The following is a 19,083-nucleotide window of genomic DNA, read 5'->3' on the forward strand; positions in this document are numbered from 1 at the left end:
AATATTAAGATTGATATCAATGGACATTATAATAAGATATCTGCTATTGAAATCAGTGTGAACAGATGCACTCAGTCTCTCACTATTACAACTTAAGAGGTCATATTGAATACACAGCTATGACAACAAATATACACCAACAAAGTGTGACTGAGAACACAAAAAATAAGCTTTTGGAGGAACTTGTGAGGCGTGATTTTCTGTCACTCTGACTCTGTCAAAAGAACCTGCGAGGTGGCTGACTCTCTGACTCTGATTGACCGTGATTCACGGACCGTAACCCTAAAACAAATCAATCAAACCAACGATGGCAACGAGTATTACCCAATCAGGGGCAGAATAGGACGCGTCTCCACACGATGCGGGTGAGGTGATGTGCATGGGATGCTGTATAATGTGGTCCTATGTAAAATACGGGTCATTTTGCCTGTAAATACGGGACGATTCCGTATTTCACGGGACGGGTGGCAACCCTATGTCTGACACAGGAGAATGATTAATGGATCCTAGAGTACACTCAGACCTTTTGTTACACAGAGCTGATGGTATCATTAACACACTCAGCTACTGCTGATAGCATCCAGTTCATCCCACTGATTCTCATTGTGATTAACAGAACGTGTTCCATTTAGATGGTCATGTGTTCAAGGCATAGCACAAAAAGTACAGACCAACTATTTGATGTAACCATCAGGTAAATTGAGGGGCTAACGTTGCAATTACAGTCATGAAACTGTTCTCAGAAGTAGAGTTTAGCACTGTTTTTGCGGCTGCTCAACTCTGTGACAGATTTAAAAAGACTAAAAAGGATTCAGCTTAAAAATTAACAACGGCTATACCAGGGCAGAACTGACATAAAAGAACAGGACAAGCAGTTATTCAAAGCAGATGCAGGGCAGTCAAGTGTCACGCATGGAGAGTGACAGTCACGCATTTGGGTCTTTGGTCTCCAAAGTGTATCAGTCCGCACCGCTGTCTCTATGGAACCGGGCAGGAATCAAGCGCGTCTCCCCTGGAGTTCTTAGTCGAGCCTGACACTTACCAGCCAATCAAAAAATAAGGCTACACAATAGCCAATCAGAAAATAGCACTATTGTATATGGGTAAGATTTAACGCAACAACCACCTGTGCTGGGGGGTTGGAGATGTCATGCTTGCCTGTCTTCAAAACTTGAGAGCCCTGCAGATGTACACGTCAGTATCAGTGTATTTATTACTCAGGGTTGCTGACATTGAAAATATGTGAATAAGAAGGTTAACCCTGGGTTTAGGAATGTACAGTTTAAAATGTTAGATTACAAATAGCCAGGATTAAATGCTAGCCTCAAGTTAAATATGAGCAGTGTAAAAAAAGTCAAACAAGATAACCCAAGATTCTGTTTACCAGAGTTTACAACCACCCATAATTAACTATGGGGAAAGGGCATACTGAGACCTTCAAACAATCTCATTGTTATACAGTATATGACATCACAATAAATGCTGTTGTCATGCAGTCATCTTTCCCTCGAACCTTCCCAGTCACCACTGGTTCAGCTCTGTGACAGATTTAAAAAGGCTAAAAAGGATTCAGCTTAAAAATTAGCAACGGCTATACCAGGGCAGAACTGACATAAAAGAACAGGACAAGCAGTTATTCAAAGCAAATGCAGGGCTGCCAAGTGTCACGCATTGAGAGTGACAGTTACGCATTTGGGTCTTTTGTCACGCTCTCCCGCCACACATCGTATTTCTCACGAAAAAAAATTGACTATTTATCATATATTTAATATGCACAATGTCATGCAGCCATCTTTCCCCCGAACCTTCCCAGTCACCACTGGTTCAGTCTCACTTTTAGGGATAGCTTTGGCTGCTTTCAGAGATTTCAGTTCAGTATCCAGCAGCGGCTAGGTTGCAAAGGATCTCTAGTTTCAGTTTTTTTTCCTTGGGTTTTTAAAGGACCCCATCAAAGGATGGGGTGTGTAACCAAGTTTAAAACAAACAAACAAACAAACAACAACAACAGGATATAAACTGATAATTAAGAGATAAGGATGAGGGACAGTTGAAAGAGAGAGAATGTATCTGCAAAGGGAAGATAACTGTCTTAAAATTGCATAAAAGAGTGCTGAGTTTAAAGCTTACTCTGTGCATAATTTCCATAATTTTAGCATTGTACAGATAAGGACTGTGTAATTCTGAGATGTGTAATAATGACAGTTGATCTTGCAGAGTTATATATACAGTCGTATGCAAAAGTTTAGGAACCCCTGACAATTTCCATGATTTTCATTTTTTGGGTGTTTGGATCAGTAATTTCATTTTGATCCAACTGAATATTTCACAGTAATATTTCAGTAGTGAAATGAGGTTTATTGGATTAACAGAAAATGTGCAATATGCATCAAAACAAAATTAGACAGATGCATAAATTTGGGCACCCTTGCCATTTTGTTGATTTAAATATCTGTAACTACTGTCTTAAAATGGCATAAAAGGGTCTGCTGAGTTTAAACCTTTCTATGTGCACCATGCTGGTGAAATGACTTTGTTGTCTCAAAACTCTAAGAAATAAAAAGCTTCTTCGGCAGAAGAATTTTTTACAACAACCATACTGGAGGAAGATTCCTTGCCCCTAACAGAAAGATTGTAATAAAACTCTGTGGCTTGTTGGCTAAAGTGTTGGACTACTGATTAGAAGGTTGTGAGTTTGAATCCCAGGTCCACTAAGCTGCCACTCATGGGCCCCTGAGCAGGGCCTGTAAAACTCAATTGCGCATCTGTATAAATGAGTCGAATGTAAGTCGCTCTAGATAAAGGCATCTGCCAAATGCAGTAACTGTACTATAATGTAAAGAGTACTGTAAAATGTATAATGTAAAAGTAATGTAAAATGAACTAATGAGTCCATTCCTCTAACAGTTCCTGAAGTAAACATACTATCTTTTGAATTAGGCAATGCACCAGAGCAACTGATGGAAAACCTGTGCTATCTGCTCTTGTACAGGAGTGTTTGATGGACTGCTAGCTCACACTCCTCAATTTCATGGTAATTCAGTCCAAGGGACCAGACCTACAGGCATGACTATCCTGAGTATGTGACGGCAAATTCTCTCTTTTTAGATTGAAAAATCAGACGTGGTGTCAGGGAACCAGCAACCAAAGCAATAGTGGAATGTTCTGCATCTCCAGTGTATCTCTAATGCTTGGTCCTCCTCTAGCTGAGATAACTTTATATTTCTATGTGTGCCATTTGAAGTCTTGAATTGTTTGGCCTACTTTGCTGTCAGAGAGCAATTTTCTAAGAATTGTAATTGTGCAAAGAAGATAGAACTGTCCAAAATGTTATGCTTTTTGAGTAGGCACAAACAAATGAGTCAGTCATTCAAATAGCATTCTGGCTGAAACTCCTGTGGGATCGGCCATACAGGGTAGCCTTCCGTCCCCATTCAGTGAGCTTTGGGTGGCCATGACTGTGTCGGTTTTCTCGTTGTCCTTCTTGCATACCCGGAATACCCCTCAAAGTTTTGGAGATGCTCTGACCTTGACATTGTCAACAACACTCTGATCTTTACACTTGCCCATTTTTCCTGCTTCCACCACATCAACATCAAGAACTCAGTGTTCACTTGTTGCCTAATATATATAATCAATGTCATTCCTCCCACTTCTCAGTGGTTTTAATGCTGTGCCTAGGGCAATAAATTGATGCCACTGCCTGCATACATCTTTCAGTCATCTCTTACTGGACATCTATCACTTCTCATGCATTGCACTGCAAACAGAGCTGTCTTTACCCATTGCTGGTGAAGTGTCTCATCACTGGAAAGGAGAAGGAGATATTCTGATCTGTAAAAGGTTACATTTGATGACATCAGATGTAGAGGTGCTTGACATGATGAGCAACCGATCTTCTCTAGGCTTCTCCAAATTACAGCCAACCATCATCACCTGAGTTGTTTACACTCTCATCTCTTGTGAAAGAGATGCAATCAGCTGTGCAATGAAGAAATCTAGAGACGACCGCTGATTGTTTTGTCAAGCACCTTAGTACAGTCAGAATGAAAATGTTCTCCTTTTCATTGAAGACACAGTGGAGGATACATAAAATTACATACGTAATCTATAGTCCAACTATTCATCTATTGATAGACTCATGTTTTTATTTGATTATTTAAGTAAACATTATAATGTATTTAATTATTATTTTTTACTGTTGTTATTATTAATCTGAACCACACAATGGACAATGAGGACTTAGTATGTCCATAATTTTAGCATTGTAGAGATAAAGACTGTTTAATTTTGAGATGTGTAATTATGACAGCTGATCTTACAGAGTTATATTTACGAATAGAGGCATTTATATTTATAAAGGCATTTGCAAACTATGGTTTTGTCATCATAAAAGTGGCTTGAAATTGAAATGTAATCGGTTGGTGGACTGCATTAATCAGGAGAGCTAAAAGAGTTTGTGCCAATTACCCATTTATATACTCTGGATTGCTATGATTGTGTGTGTGTGTGTGTGTGTGTGTGTGTGTGTGTGTGTGTGTGTGTGTGTGTGTGTGTGTGTGTGTGTGTGTGTGTGTGTGTGTGTGTGTGTGTGTGTGTGTGTGTGTGTGTGTGAAAGTGACATACGGCTAAGTACTTTGACCTATACTCAGAATTCGTTCTCTGCATTTGACCCATTCAAAGTGCACACACACAGCAGTGAACACACACACCGTGAACACACACCCGGAGCAGTGGGCAGCCATTTATGCTGCAGCGCCCGGGGAGCAGTTGGGGGGTTTGGTGCTTGCTCAAGGGCAACTCAGTCGTGGCCAGCCCGAGACTGGTGTGTGTGTGTGTGTGTGTGTGTGTGTGTGTGTGTGTGTGTGTGTGTGTGTGTGTGTGTGTGTGTGTGTGTATGTGTGTGTGTGTGTGTGGTTTAAATAATGGCCATGCCTCACTGTTCTCATTCTAATTTACACATCACTTCACAATCAGTGACTTATTCACACAGCGCTATAATTTACCATTGTCACGTTTCACTCCACAGGATTTCTTTATTTCATTGATTTATAAGTAAATCTGTGTATAAATTCAACTCTCCGTGATGGGGAGAGATCAGAAATACAGCTCAGCTACTGTGGTACTTTAATCAGAAACTCATCAAAAAGAAAACCTTTTTCATGTAAAGTTATACTCTTTTCACACTATTTAAGCACTAAAGTGGATTACATTGTACTGTTTTAAACTGTTGGCTGCTGTAATGAGGCATATGTGAGAACATACCTTCCTTGCAGTCATGCATGTTGGTGTGTAAGGTAAAGCCGTTCTGACACCGACAGCTGTAACTCCCAAATGTGTTCACACACTGGTGCTGGCAGCCGCCGTTCTCCCGAGAGCACTCATCTACATCTTCAAGGTGAAAAAAAACAGTGTTTTATTGTCTGTCTGTCTGTCTGTCTGTCTGTCTGTCTGTCTGTCTGTCTGTCTGTCTGTCTGTCTGTCTGTCTGTCTGTCTGTCTGTCTGTCTGTCTGTCTGTCTGTCTGTCTGTCTGTCTGTCTGTCTGTCTGTCTGTCTGTCTGTCTGTCTGTCTGTCTGTCTGGTCAACAGATCGTCCAGAAGATCGATACAGTAAGTGTTACATGGGTAGGCTGTTGATCGAATGCCACCCTGAACAGGATAAATTGGTTACGGAATATGAATGGATGAATGAATATTGGCTAAAGAAGAACCAGTTTGATGGTCGATAGATAGATAGATAGATAGATAGATAGATAGATAGATAGATAGATAGATAGATAGATAGATAGATAGATAGATAGATAGATAGATAGATAGATAGATAGATAGATAGATAGACAGAAAAACATCAGACCAAAGAAGAAGGTGGCTGTGAAGCCTCTGCGGGAAACGGTGTTGTCGGATTTAAACTCCACATGCAGGATGTTGGAGTCTGAGGTGATCGGCTCTGGAGTCGATGCTCCACAGAACCTCCCGTGTAGCCTGGATTCACTGCGGACCTCCACATAATCATATTTACACACCTAGCAATCAGCCAGGGGAATAGGAAGAACGTGAGCTGGCATATTTAACACAAAAATTTTAATGTAGGATTAAATGTGAATCTTTATCAACATACAAATCACGCACACACAGACACACACACTGACATCATTGCCTTCTGTGTCGAAGCTGTGGAACAACAGAGTGATGGTGTAATGTGGAGGAGCGATGAGCTGCCACACACAGTGTTTATTATGTGGGTATTCATGAGGCCAGCCAGGACTGAACACAGAGCCATTTAACGCCGTGAGGAAACCTCCACACGCAGCTGCTACACACACAAGAAAAATCAACATATACATTTTTCTCTAACTTGATTGTGCACTAAATATATCTCTTGTACAACACAGCAGCATGGACAATAACATTTTATACACTTGCTTGGAAATTATCACCACAACGATTACCATATCAGTAAAAGTATATTTTTGGTGGCTCCAATCATAATAAGTGTCAGGACATAATGAGTTGGGTGTCTTTAATCAGACAGGTTAAAAAATGGTGAAAACTAACCCAGGCTTTATCCACAGTGTATGAATAGTTTGTGTGTGTGTGTGTGTGTTGTATTGTATTTTTATGCCCTCACCCTCACAGCTTCGTTGGTCCGTGGCAAGTTCATATCCAGGGTCACACGCACAGTGATAACTTCCCAGTGTATTAATGCACCTCTGAATGCACTGACCTTTATCAGGTCTGGAGCATTCATCCACCTCTGTAGAGAAAATGTCAATATAAATGGCTAAAAACAATGTTTCATTATCTGAACAATGACTACTTTTGTGTGAATTGCTGTAACCATTTTGCATAACAGTCGACCTTAACCCAGTTCTGGTTAGTCATTTAAATTAAGTATAAGAACAATTTTTATTTATCACCCTTTACTTGTCACACCTAACAATGATATAGAAGTATAATAGGAATTATGCACATATTGCAAAATATGCATATTTACCCTGTACCTGAGCAGTGCTCTTATTACAGTCGCTAAAATGTAAATTCTTTTTTTTTTGCATTTTTCACAGTTTTTACTTTGTACAGTTGTACAGCTTTAATTTTGAGGGAATTTTATAGTTTTAATGTCTCTCACTTCTTTCACAGCTTGGAATCATTTAGTGGATCTTTTGTAAAACATGTAGAACAATTACAGAAATTGTGTTTACAAAAGATTTAGCCTGAACAAAATAGTCATGATTATTCCTTCATGTATTCAGTTCTGGAAGTGTAGAGCTATAAAGCTTCATTGACTTACAGTAAATCCACTATTTATTACTTTCAAAAGCCTTCCAAGTCTTGCTGCTTATAGTTTTTTTTTATTTTCTGCACTACACTCCACCTCAGGCTTTGGTTAGCAGCTTATATGCTGGCATGACCTCTAAACCTTGACTTGCACTTGTATTTCAAATCTCAGTTCAAAGCAAAATATGGCTAAAAATATGTGGAAACCTGACCATCACACCCATGTGTTCCTTCCCCCAGACTTTTGCAACAAAGTTGGAAGCACACAATTCTATAGGATGTCTCTGTGTGCTATACCACCTACATTTCAATAATAATAATAATAATAATAATAATAATAATAAGAATAATAATAATAATAATAATAATAATAAAGCTGTAGGAATAATAGCAAACCATTAAAAACTAAAGTGATCTGGGTGCTTTGTTTCCTAGTTATTGGTAAACAATACCAATTTAAAAATCTGTATAAAAATGTACCTTTAAAGAAGGTTGCAGCAAATCCACCTCTATTAACAGAACCATCTGAGACAAATTTCATCCACAGTTGGTTGGAGCTGCTTTTGATATCTTGAGGATTTTGGCTGCCACAGAATCGTCCAAGCAGCGGGTCACTCTCTGAGTTACCATCACGTACCTCCACATAATCGTATGCACATCGGTCATGTTTTTCCAACTAACGACAAGTAAAAATATACAAAAGCACCTCATGTTCTGTTAATATGCAATCAAACTTTTACACGTGACTGTACATTTTCTTCTCAGTCGAAAATAAAAATCAGGAAGGAAATATGTTTTTTATTTGAAATACACCTTCTGTTTTGGATCACCATGTATGCTGTCAATGGTTACGTAACTCTCACCTCAAATGCCTGGAAGCAAAGTGCCACGTGAAACCCTTCAGTCACTGTCATCTTCCACACACACACTTTACTGGGCAGATAGTCGTCAGGGTAGTTAGGGGACTGAATCTGTCCATTGTCAGCTTCCATTTCCCCACCACACCTTGCTGCAAATAAAATTATGAACAAGAAATGTACACAGTGTAACCTGTACAAATCTAGAATGAGGGAAATGTTCAAAATTATGGAACTCAAGGGACTATGGAAAGCCTAGGGTAAAGACGGTGTGAGGAAGCTAGAAGACGTGAAGAATTGATCTCTCAGCTTTGAGAATGTTTGTGTATCCAACCACAACCAAACCTTAAAGCCAGAGGTGGATATTCAGGATAATACACGATGGGGGTTGTTCTGGCGACATATAGGTAGATATTTCAAGGAAATAGCCTAGACATCCTACTCATAATAATGTCAATTCTTTAGTTTTGGAAGTGTCATAGTTGATTTATGAGCTGAAGTATATGAAGTCTGCCAAATGCTGTAAATGTAAATGTAAATGTAAATATGAGTAAATATATTTTGCTTCAAAATGGCTACTACAAAATAAGCTCTTTAAGGCATTTGTGTTGTTGATGTTGTCCCTCGGCTGCTCCGTGTTCAGGGTCACCACAACAAATCATCCGATCCACATATTTGATCCTGACACAAGTTTTATTAACCTTTTGGCCCCAGGAGACAAACATCAAATCTACCTTCATATACGGCAGAGAATCCTTTTCCGACCCAGTTACTGCTGCTGTGAAACTCAATCCACAAACGACTGCTGGTTGAAACAAGAGAATCTGGAACTTGATCTCCACAAAAACGGCCTGAATCCAAATACAAAGATGCAAGCATTTTACACTTCAAAACAAGACCTGCAATTATTTCAGTAACTAACATCTCTACAGACCCAGGATCTCATATGAGTATCCCTACTGACTCAATATCTGACATGCATCTCCAAAATGTCTAGAATTAACCAGCTGCATTGTGGGTTTAGCTAATGATTATGCTACATCTAGAGCATTAACACTTAAGTAGCAGGCAATCAAAAAATTAGCCTGCCTTTTATATTGTAAAATTACAAGCAGTAATTGAAATCTATGAAGGATGTTGAGCTGAGAAAGTCGAATAAGTATGTGTAGCCTAGTTTGTTTTCAGGTTACAATTTCAGGTAATGTGTTTGAATGGTAAGAATCAGATGCAAAGATTACTGTAAGGTTAAATACCTATTAAAGGTGATTTCCTCCAGTATCCATCTCGTACCTCCACATAATCATACCAGCAGAGTTGACTTTGGTAGAGATCCATAGAGGTGAAGTTAAGGATGATCTGATACAGACGGTCAGACACAAAGGATAGCTCAATTCCAGCTATTTAGAGATTATTAGAAGAAAGTTGACAGCCTTTTATTGGTTAACTACATCAGTCAAGTCAAGTCACCTTTATTGTCACATCACCACGGCACATACCATGGTGAGTGAAATTCTTGGGAGCGAGCTCCAGAAATTGCAGAACCATTTACATACAGTAGTAAGAAACATAAATAGAACAATTTACAAACAGGTTAAAAAAATGTGCAAAATGCTCAGTACCATTTGAAATGTGCAAATGCGAAAAATGTGGAAGGGATGCAATGTGCTCATGTATAGTCAGTACACACAGTGTACTACTAGACATATATATACCCACACATATATGTATGTATAAGTATGAATATAAATAATATATATAAGTATTATATACATGCAACTAGGACCGATCACTGTGAAAACTGCACCAGCATACTGTTTTTCTCTTACAGTTTGTCTTGATTGAATAAATGCATTTACACAAAAGGGTCATTATGGGTATTTTATTTTTGATAATATTGATGGAGTCTATAACAGTCCTGCAGGAGGCCGTAAATAAAGATGTCTTTTAAAATAATAACTTTTTCCATTGTAAAAACCTGGATTAATTGGAGTTAAATGTAATGGATTGTTGTCTATCAGTAAGATAGGAGTTGAACTAAAAGATTTGATATATTACAAATTCTCTACAGTAACTGCTTCCTCATCTGATGCTTGTGTCTGTATATTCACCTTTTCTCCAGGTGTAACAGAAATGCTCCATATACAGTCTGTGTAAGCAGCATATCCATTAGGGAATCCAGGAGAAGAGAAGTTTCCAGAGCTATCCTGTAGACTCTCACCACACTCTGCACATGAAAGTACATAATGCCGTATGCCATAGGAAATTTTCCCAATAATAGTAGATGGGTATGTAGACTAGAAATTGGAAGAATTGGTCTCAGCCCAGATTCCACTCCAAGATACACGTCATAAACAGCTCATTCCCAAAAAGAATCATAAAGGAACATGTTATAACAGTAAATGAATAACCTTAATGAATTATTAGTATGAGAGTGGCAGCAGGACACCAAGGGTCATGACACCTGTATCAATACCAAGCCAAGGTGTATGTGTAACGAGGAGTCATGAGGCTGGTGATCCATTTGGAACGTTTTAATCAAAAAAGACAGGCAGAAGGTCAGGGCAGGCAGCAAACAGTCAGAGAATCAAGAAACACAAAAACTAGGTCAAAACTACTATAAAAAGGAAACGCTCAGAATGATAGCTAACGCAAATCGAGACTTCGCACAGGATTCAAGGTCAATTTCGTATTTATAGGAGCTGGCTGATAGGAATCAGGTGGCGAAGAAATCAGTCTTCGTGCTGTGTGCTGGGATGTGTAGTCCAGAAGCAACTAATATTCCGGAGATGCCTCTCTACTGTATGTTGCCGGTCGGAGAGCTGAGCAGGTGCGCCAACCGTGACAGTATGTGACCATGACTACCATTTTAAAATTTTCTAAACAAATAATCAGCTTTTACAATCAACCAAACTGGCCACATCTTAATCAACAGGACATGGAGCAGGTCTCTCAACAGTGATCATTATCTGGTCACTGAACATCAAATTGAAACTTTGCAATGTACAACAGCAGAGTCAGCACAGGAAACAATTTGACATTGTTAGGCTGAAATGACCAAACACTAACAAGGATTTTGCTTTGGAAATGAGGAATCATTTGAATGCCCTGGCTGACAGAGCTGACGAGATACCCATACATCATGACCAATTGGGTGATTTATTGACATTGACATTACACCACCAATTGAAGTAAACTTCAGGTATGCCATCAAAGCCATGAAGAACAGGAATGCTGCTGGGTTTTATTCCATTTATGCTAAGCAGTTGAAACTGACATTACATCTTCAAGAAAGGTCACATAAAAGGTCCAAGTCTGTATCCCAAAAGAAGTTAAAACAGATGGTACTAACCTGGAGCAAGACATAACATAATTACAGTATTTAGCTTAGCTTATACAGCTGAGTAACTGAGGTTTGAAGGCCTTGCTCAGGGGCTCAGCAGTGGCATCTTGGTAGACCTGGGATTCAAGCTCACAACCTTCTATTCAGTAGTCCAACACCTTAAACACTAGTCTACTACATCACTAATAGAGATATATAGGAAAATAGTGTAGACAACCATCACAATAGATACATTTAGGAATCCTGTCTTGAAGATTTACATCAATTTTGAATTGGTTGAATTGCTTCATATGCAAAGAAGAACAGTATCTAATGGCTACAATTAATAAACTCAATTAGCCCATTTGGTAGAACTCCTGTGCCAGCTAGGCTTGTTGTTTTGGTATACAGTGCTCAAAGGCAATGCCTAAATCATTTTGACTTTCAAATGAAGTAATTAAATAATTAAAACTGTTTAGCCCAGGGTCCATGTTTAAGGTTCAAGTCTTACAGATTTCTCCCAAGTGACAATTGGCTGGTAAATCTGTCTAATGTGTTGCTCATCTATCCATAAGCCTTAATCAGTGGCTGAGAAGAGCTGTTTAATTACTTTTTCAGAAATAAAGGTTCATATAAATATGAGACTGTTGTTCCTGCTGCCTTCAGAGAATCAGAAATAGTCAGACCTGGAGCTGTTTGTTCCTTGAAGAATAAAGATGTGCTTACTAGGACACTTGTAGAGCTTCCGCGCTTGAGAGATGTCTCCTTTGCTCAGTCTTATCCTCTGACCTATAGTGGGTCTGACTCCATTCACATCATAGCGAGGCAGAATTGTATCGAGGAGGATGCTTCTGTAATACATGTGAAAAAAAAAAAATACTTTCAACTGTACTAATGTCCTGAGAAATATTGTATTTTATTAGCTTTTTGTTTATATCATAATAATGGCATTATTGTTTTTGTTGTTATAGAATTATGTACTACAGTTTATTGACCACAGCACATTTGGAGCAGGTCACCTGGTGAATCTGGTTTGTAGAAGTTTCCTTGTATTCTTTTAGGCTTTTATTTTTGTATAGTACATAAATGTAATTATATAAGAATTACATAAAAATATTTTTTATGTTATGTATTTCTTTTGATTGAATTATTTATTTGTTTATGCTGATACTTTTTAATATATAACATAGGAAATATAATGCCATAATAATAATAATAATAATAATAATAACAATAATAATAATAATAATAATAATAATAATAATTATTATTATTATTATTATTATTATTATTATTATTATTGTTGTTGTTGTTGTTGTTGTTGTTGTTGTTGTTGTTGTTGGCATTGTTGTTATTACTGTTATTATTATTATAACAATAATACACTTAATTGGTTTATTTTACCCTCTCTGTCTGTCTTTCTGTCTCTCTCTCTCTCTCTCTCTCTCTCTCTCTCTCTCTCTCTCTCTCTGCCTCATCCTTTCTCTTCATCCCTCTATTTCTTTCTTAGGAGGTGATGGATGTGGTGTTTGTGACTTAATTCTGCAGTTCATTAACAGTGAAATATATATTTAATATAACTCTAAATAACCCTGAGGTGTCTTCGATGAATGTTTTTTGTTTGTTTTTTCCATTTAGTTAGGTCGGATCCCAGTACAAAAGAGCGTTGTACTAATATAATCTGTTTACTTCTCCATGTGCAAGCCCAGAGGCATTAATAACAACAGAGCACTTACTCTGTTCAGCTGAATATCCAGTAATTGTGTCTGAAAATTATGTTACAAATCTGTCATTAATAAACGATTGAATCCTCAGAGACATTATGTAATAGTAAGTTATTTTGATAAGCATTGTGAGCGGACATGCAGAGATCATCCTCTTCTTGTTGTTCCTTTTTTGAATAAATGTAGGCAATGCTGTTGCTTTTGCAGTGTATCTTAATCAAAACACTTCCATATCAATCTCTTCTCAGCATCTGAGTCGTTCTTCAGTAAAAATACTGATGTGTGTTTGGGTTTTAGCTACAGTATGTGTATGAGGCAGCAAGATTTCCTGAAACAGCTTCAAGCATAGTTTAGCAAAGAAAAACAATCATTGTTTGAATGATCTTGTGCATATTTGTTTTAATTATTTTGTCTGGTATAGAAAATACCAAAAAAATTGAGATCAGCCAAATTATTTGGCTCACTGAAATGAGACCAAATTCATATCACTATTATATAAATATGTGAAAAGTTTTTTGTTGTTTTAGCTTAGTCCATAGTCCTGCATGTCTTGAATTAAATTATTTTGATTTATTTGTCTGCTAGATTAAGTGCATAAAAAAGAGTTATGTTCCTCATTGAGTTGCTGTTAATGCAGAATATTACAAAACTCTGTCTGAGGATTTTGAAAAGGATTACCATGTCCATTATTTTTAGAAAATCAAATCATTGGATGATCAATTGGTTTATGTTAATGTTTTTTCATTTGTTACAAAAGCCTGGCTCTGAATGAGCTCTCTGTCTCTGTCTGTGTGTTGTTTTTTTTATAATGATACATAAATAAAGAAGAGAATGTGATATAATCTGTTGTTATCACACCTGGAAAAAGTGTTTGTGGAGTAGTGCATGATGCTGTCGAAGTCGTACGTCTCTCCTAATGAGTTCACCTCATCTGGGTCCATCTTCAGGAAATTATACTCCTGGCCTACAAACATTATAGAGCTCAATACACCTGATTTGTATTCATTCAATTTAGTTCAGTTCAGTTTTACAAAATCTGGATATTGATTTATTCATTCATTCATTCATTTTCTACCGCTTATCCGAACTTCTCGGGTCACGGGGAGCCTGTGCCTATCTCAGGCGTCATCGGGCATCAAGGCAGGATACACCCTGAACGGAGTGCCAACCCATCACAAGGCGCACACACACTCTCATTCACACACACACTCACACACTACGGACAATTTTCCAGAGATGCCAATCAACCTACCATGCATGTCTTTGGATCGGGGAGGAAACCGGAGTACCTGGAGGAAACCCCCGAGGCACGGGGAGAACATTCAAACTCCACACACACAAGGCGGAGGTGGGAATCAAACCCCCAACCCTGGAGGTGTGAGGCGAATGTGCTAAACACTAAGCCACTGTGCCCCCCATATTGATTTATATTAAATACTAATGTGAAAGCAAGGGGAAAGGAAAACTCCCTGACATGACCTCAAAATGAACCTCATCATCTTCTAAGTAACTTTAGATAGCGTGATATTTAATCTTTACTCTTCTACTGTATATATCTTTTTGATTACAGCAGCAGTACAATAAAGGTATTTAAAGTGTTACCTGGCTGTATGTTCTCTCTAATAATGCTGACGTGTGTGTCCCGGTCGGGTCGTGTGTGCTCATGCCAGAAGCCAATCACGTGACCCAGTTCGTGAACAACAATTCCGAATTTGTCGCAGTTCTTGCCAATGGAAATAGCCTGGGGCCCGTCACCCCGCCGACCCACATAAGAACAGCATCTACAAACAAAAACTATGATTCTGTAATACATAAAGTGCCTCAGCAGTACTAAAATAAAATCTGGGGTGTGGCTGAGAAGGTAGCGAGAGGAACATAACAGAAGACCAAAAGAAAATTTTTACCACATAAAGATATGATTTTAATGTGTTAAAGAATAATTTAAAAAAAAAACTTTAATATCATTGCATTTGTAAAGTGTGTGTTCTTACCCACATGGCCGATACGTGAAGATGATGTAGCTCTCCTCAGCCGTTCTTTCTACAAAGGTTACACAGACGTGTCGCTCCCAGTGTCGCATGGCCTGTTTAAAGATGGCTCGCTGACTGCCTGGGAATTTAAAACCAAAACAGAGTCACAGCATTATATGTTCCTTGGGGTTCAGCAGCAGGATCCTAAACTTTCACCACTGTGGATTGGGTTTAATTCCAGGGCAGGGAACCAATGCAACCCATCCCCTCAGTTCTAAATAAAATTGGAGGGTTGTGTCAGGAAGGGCATCTGGCAAAAACCCTGTGCCGACATCGAATATGTTGATCGGATGACCTATCAATATGGTATTTTTATTTCATAACCTTAAAAGTATTCTCATCTACAGATGCTTTGTTTATAAGACCATTTGATATCTTTTGTACACTTTTCTGGCCACAAGCCTCAGGATCTTTGAGACTGTATTCAGATTGTTCCAGCCAAGTGAACCAGATGATGTTGTGTGTTTGCTGTGGGAAAGAGATGGCCATCTGGAACTGTGTGATTGTATTAGACCCGAGTTTCCTGTTGTTTCATGTAGCTTTATGTCTTTATGTAGCACCATGGACCTGGAGGAACATTGTTTCATTTCACGATGTACTGCACCAGTTACATATGGTTAAATTCTTGAAAGTATTTATTGATAAATCTTAAATTAAAACTAAAATCCATTTTAAAGCTAATTCTGGTTGACAAGAGTATCTTTAAAGCTGTGAGAGTAACTGAGCTTAGCTTGATATTGTGTTGTTAAGTGCATCATTAGCTATGTTTCCTTATTTATTGTAATGTAAGCTTATGAGTAGTACTTTTGGTAGGTTTGGCAGCCAGTTTTAAAGAAATACTGTATTTGTGTACATGGTATAATGCTATTAAATAAGAAATTAAAGTCAAATGTAAAAGCTGGCCCATGATGCTGCTTAAATACTAATAGCTACAAATGTTGTAGCACAGACAGCACAGTTCATATATCATATTCACCTGATTTTATAAAGTATGTGTGATCCATGTTTATCTTGTTAATGCATCCCGATGGTCAGTACAGATGATTGAATGCTCTAAAAGTGCAGTTTATACACTCACAGTCCACTTTAATACACCTGCACATTTATGCAGCCAATCATGTGGCACCAGGACAACTCTGATCTCTGTGACTTTAATCATGGCACAGTTACATTTTGCTGACGCCCTTATACAGAGTGATTTCCATTTTTTTCCTAATACAACTAAGCAATTGAGGGTTAAGGGCTCAGTGTTTTGGTTGACCTGGGGTTTGAACTCACAACCTTGTGATTGGTAGTCAAACACCCTAACCACTAAGCTACCACATCCCCAAACCAGAGTATACCTTTATCCAGAGTGTCTTACATTTATCTATTTATACAGTTGAGCAAATGAGGGTTAAGAGCCTTTCTCAGGGGCCCAGGAGTGACAGATTGGTGTACCTGGTATTTGAACTCACAAGCTTCTGATCAGTAGTCCAACATCTAAATCACTGAGCTACCACTTCCACTGGTCACATGTTTCAGTAATTGCTGACTTTCTGGGATTGACTTTCTGGGATTTTCACATGAAACAGTGCCTAGAGTTTAAACAGAATGATGCATTTTCTTAAGTGTTTGTGGTGGGGGGAGGGGGGGTTGACATTATGAGGGCATCTCACCACTAAAATTGGTGCTTATTATGTAAGGAATGACACCGTCAGGCCAAATTCTTTCAGTCTTTGCAGTAGCAGCTCTGGCCTTACGAGAAATCTTCACATTGTCCCAAAATTTGAAGCTCTGTTGGCTCCTGTTGGTTGCGGCGTCTGTTTCTGGTAAATTAGAAAATGGATAGAAAAGAAAGAAAGAACACAGAAAACATTGCACTGTTGCTGGATGAGAGCACAAATACTGGTTAGTCACTCAAATCATAGTGTTGTGTATACGCACACCGACACACCAATGCACACATTCACACACACACACACACACACACACACACACACACACACACACACACACACACACACACACACACACACACCTGCGACAGTGTTATCAGAGTGTGAAGTGGTGTGTGGAAAATCCTTCTCAGTCAAGTCTCGTCTGAAGAAGTGCAGGTCATCCTTATCCAGAGCGATGTCTCCCACAAACGCCACTGAAACACACCCACACCACCAGCTAATAAAAACTAAATACTGACTTAAAAAATAATCATTTTGCTTGTAAGTGATTTTCATTTTGTGACCATAACACAGACTGTCACTCCGAGAGTGCACAGGAAACTTACTGTAACTGACAGCATTTAAAATATTTTGAAGGACAACATTGTGTGATTTTCAGTCAGATTCGCAGAGATTGGTCATAATCTGTAATCTGTAAAGGCAAATCCTTTAGCTGTAGCCTCCATAGTGTATATTAAAAGTAAATAATGTATATAAAATGTATAAATGTAGGGTTCTAAATGTCATTTGTTTTAATTAGTCAAGCTAACTAGTCAAGTCAAGTGTGCAGAAATACTGAAATGAACACATTAGTATTATAGCAGATGTTACATGATGTATTGTAAAGTATTGTGCAAAACAGCAATCGACTGACATGTATGACAGCATGTAAGAGCAAAAACAGTGTGCAAAAACATCATGTAAACAGTTTGATATGGTGGTGCTGTAGACATGGATGTAAATTGAAAGAGTGTGTATTTGGTGTGGGTCATTGCAGTCCATACAGTTGATTGTGCCTGTGTATATTTGTGTTTGTGTGTGTGTGTGTGTGTGTGTGTGTGTGTGTGTGTGTGTGTGTGTGTGTGTGTGTGTGTGTGTGTGTGTGTGTGTGTGTGTGTGTGTGTGTGCGTTATTGAGGAGTCTGATGGCTTGTGGAAAGAAACTGTTACACAGACTGGTTGTGAGGGCCCGAATGCTCCGGTAACCTTTTTCCAGTTGGCAATAGGGTGAAGAGTGTGTGTGAGGGGTGTGTGGGGTCATCCACAATGCTGTTGGCTTTGCAGATGCAGCGTGTGGTGTAAATGTCCATGAAAGAGGGAAGAGAGACTCCAATGATCTTCTCAGCTGTCTTTACTATGTGCTGAAAGGTCTTGTGATCCGAGATGGTGCAGTTCCCAAACCAGACAGTGATGCAGCTGCTCAGGATGCTTTCAATGGTCCCTCTGTAAAAATTAGTTAGGATGAGGGAAGGGAGATGTGCTTTTCTCAGACTTCGTAAGAAGTAGAGACACTGCTGAGCTTTCTTGGTGATGGAGCTGGTGTTGAGTGACTACCTGTAGGTGAAGTTCTCTGCTAGATGAACACCAAGAAATTTTGTGCTCCTGACAATCTCTACGGGTGATCCGTCGATGTTCATTGGAGAGTGGCCTCTCTGTGCTCTCCTGAAGTCAACAACCATCTCTTTAGTTGTATCAACATTCAGAGACAGGTTGTTGGTTCTACCCCACCTCCTCTCTGTATGCTGACTCATCGTTCATGCTGATTAGACCCGGTTGTATCATCGGCGAACTTGATGATGTGGTTCGATCTGTGCATTGCTGCACTGTCGTGACTCAACAAGGTGAACAGCAGAGGGCTGAGCACGCAGCCCTGAGGTGCTCCAGTACTCAGTGTAGTGGTGCTGAAGATGCTGTTCCCGATCTGGACCTGACTGAGGTATCGCAGTCAGGAAGTCCAGGATCCAGTTGCAGAGAGAGGTGTTCAGTCCCAGCAGGCTCAGCTTCTCAATCAGGTGCTGAGGGATGATTGTGTTGAATGCTGAACAAATGCTGTCTTTATTGTCCAAGTGGTTGAGGGCTAAATTAAGGGCCATGGCAACGAGCTTCTAGAAACACTTCATTACAATGGGTGAGAGTGCAAAGGCACGATAGTCATTGAGGCAGGACACTGCAGACTTC

At 39.0% G+C, this 19,083-nt stretch overlaps 1 protein-coding gene and 1 long non-coding RNA gene across 4 annotated transcripts in view; one reads left to right on the forward strand and one right to left on the reverse strand.

The window, feature by feature from the left end:
- The window catches only part of LOC113639248 (bone morphogenetic protein 1-like), a 28,951-nt gene that overhangs the window by 4,094 nt on the left and 5,774 nt on the right, over positions 1 to 19,083 (reverse strand). Inside the window, exons 2-16 of one of the 3 annotated variants that reach the window (XM_047805288.1) lie at positions 17,227 to 17,340; positions 16,865 to 17,008; positions 15,168 to 15,285; positions 14,779 to 14,957; positions 14,035 to 14,140; positions 12,179 to 12,303; positions 10,242 to 10,357; positions 9,387 to 9,489; positions 8,868 to 8,984; positions 8,140 to 8,285; positions 7,757 to 7,952; positions 6,627 to 6,752; positions 6,148 to 6,311; positions 5,853 to 6,021; positions 5,263 to 5,388 (exon numbers count right to left, since the gene is read on the reverse strand). In XM_047805288.1, the coding sequence (XP_047661244.1) occupies positions 5,263 to 5,388; positions 5,853 to 6,021; positions 6,148 to 6,311; positions 6,627 to 6,752; positions 7,757 to 7,952; positions 8,140 to 8,285; positions 8,868 to 8,984; positions 9,387 to 9,489; positions 10,242 to 10,357; positions 12,179 to 12,303; positions 14,035 to 14,140; positions 14,779 to 14,957; positions 15,168 to 15,285; positions 16,865 to 17,008; positions 17,227 to 17,340 (2,049 nt within the window). Of the gene's footprint in view, positions 1 to 5,262; positions 5,389 to 5,852; positions 6,022 to 6,147; positions 6,312 to 6,626; positions 6,753 to 7,756; positions 7,953 to 8,139; positions 8,286 to 8,867; positions 8,985 to 9,386; positions 9,490 to 10,241; positions 10,358 to 12,178; positions 12,304 to 14,034; positions 14,141 to 14,778; positions 14,958 to 15,167; positions 15,286 to 16,864; positions 17,015 to 17,226; positions 17,341 to 19,083 lie in introns of all 3 variants that reach the window. The other 2 variants (XM_027140987.2, XM_027140986.2) reach the window with 2 other exon arrangements.
- On the forward strand, positions 10,841 to 14,015 carry LOC113639249. The gene is made up of 3 exons (XR_003439797.2): positions 10,841 to 10,977; positions 12,424 to 12,483; positions 12,963 to 14,015. It is a non-coding gene; the product is annotated as an uncharacterized LOC113639249 (long non-coding RNA).

This window comes from Tachysurus fulvidraco, chromosome 20 (genome assembly GCF_022655615.1).
Source record: "Tachysurus fulvidraco isolate hzauxx_2018 chromosome 20, HZAU_PFXX_2.0, whole genome shotgun sequence".
Classification (NCBI taxonomy): domain Eukaryota; kingdom Metazoa; phylum Chordata; class Actinopteri; order Siluriformes; family Bagridae; genus Tachysurus; species Tachysurus fulvidraco.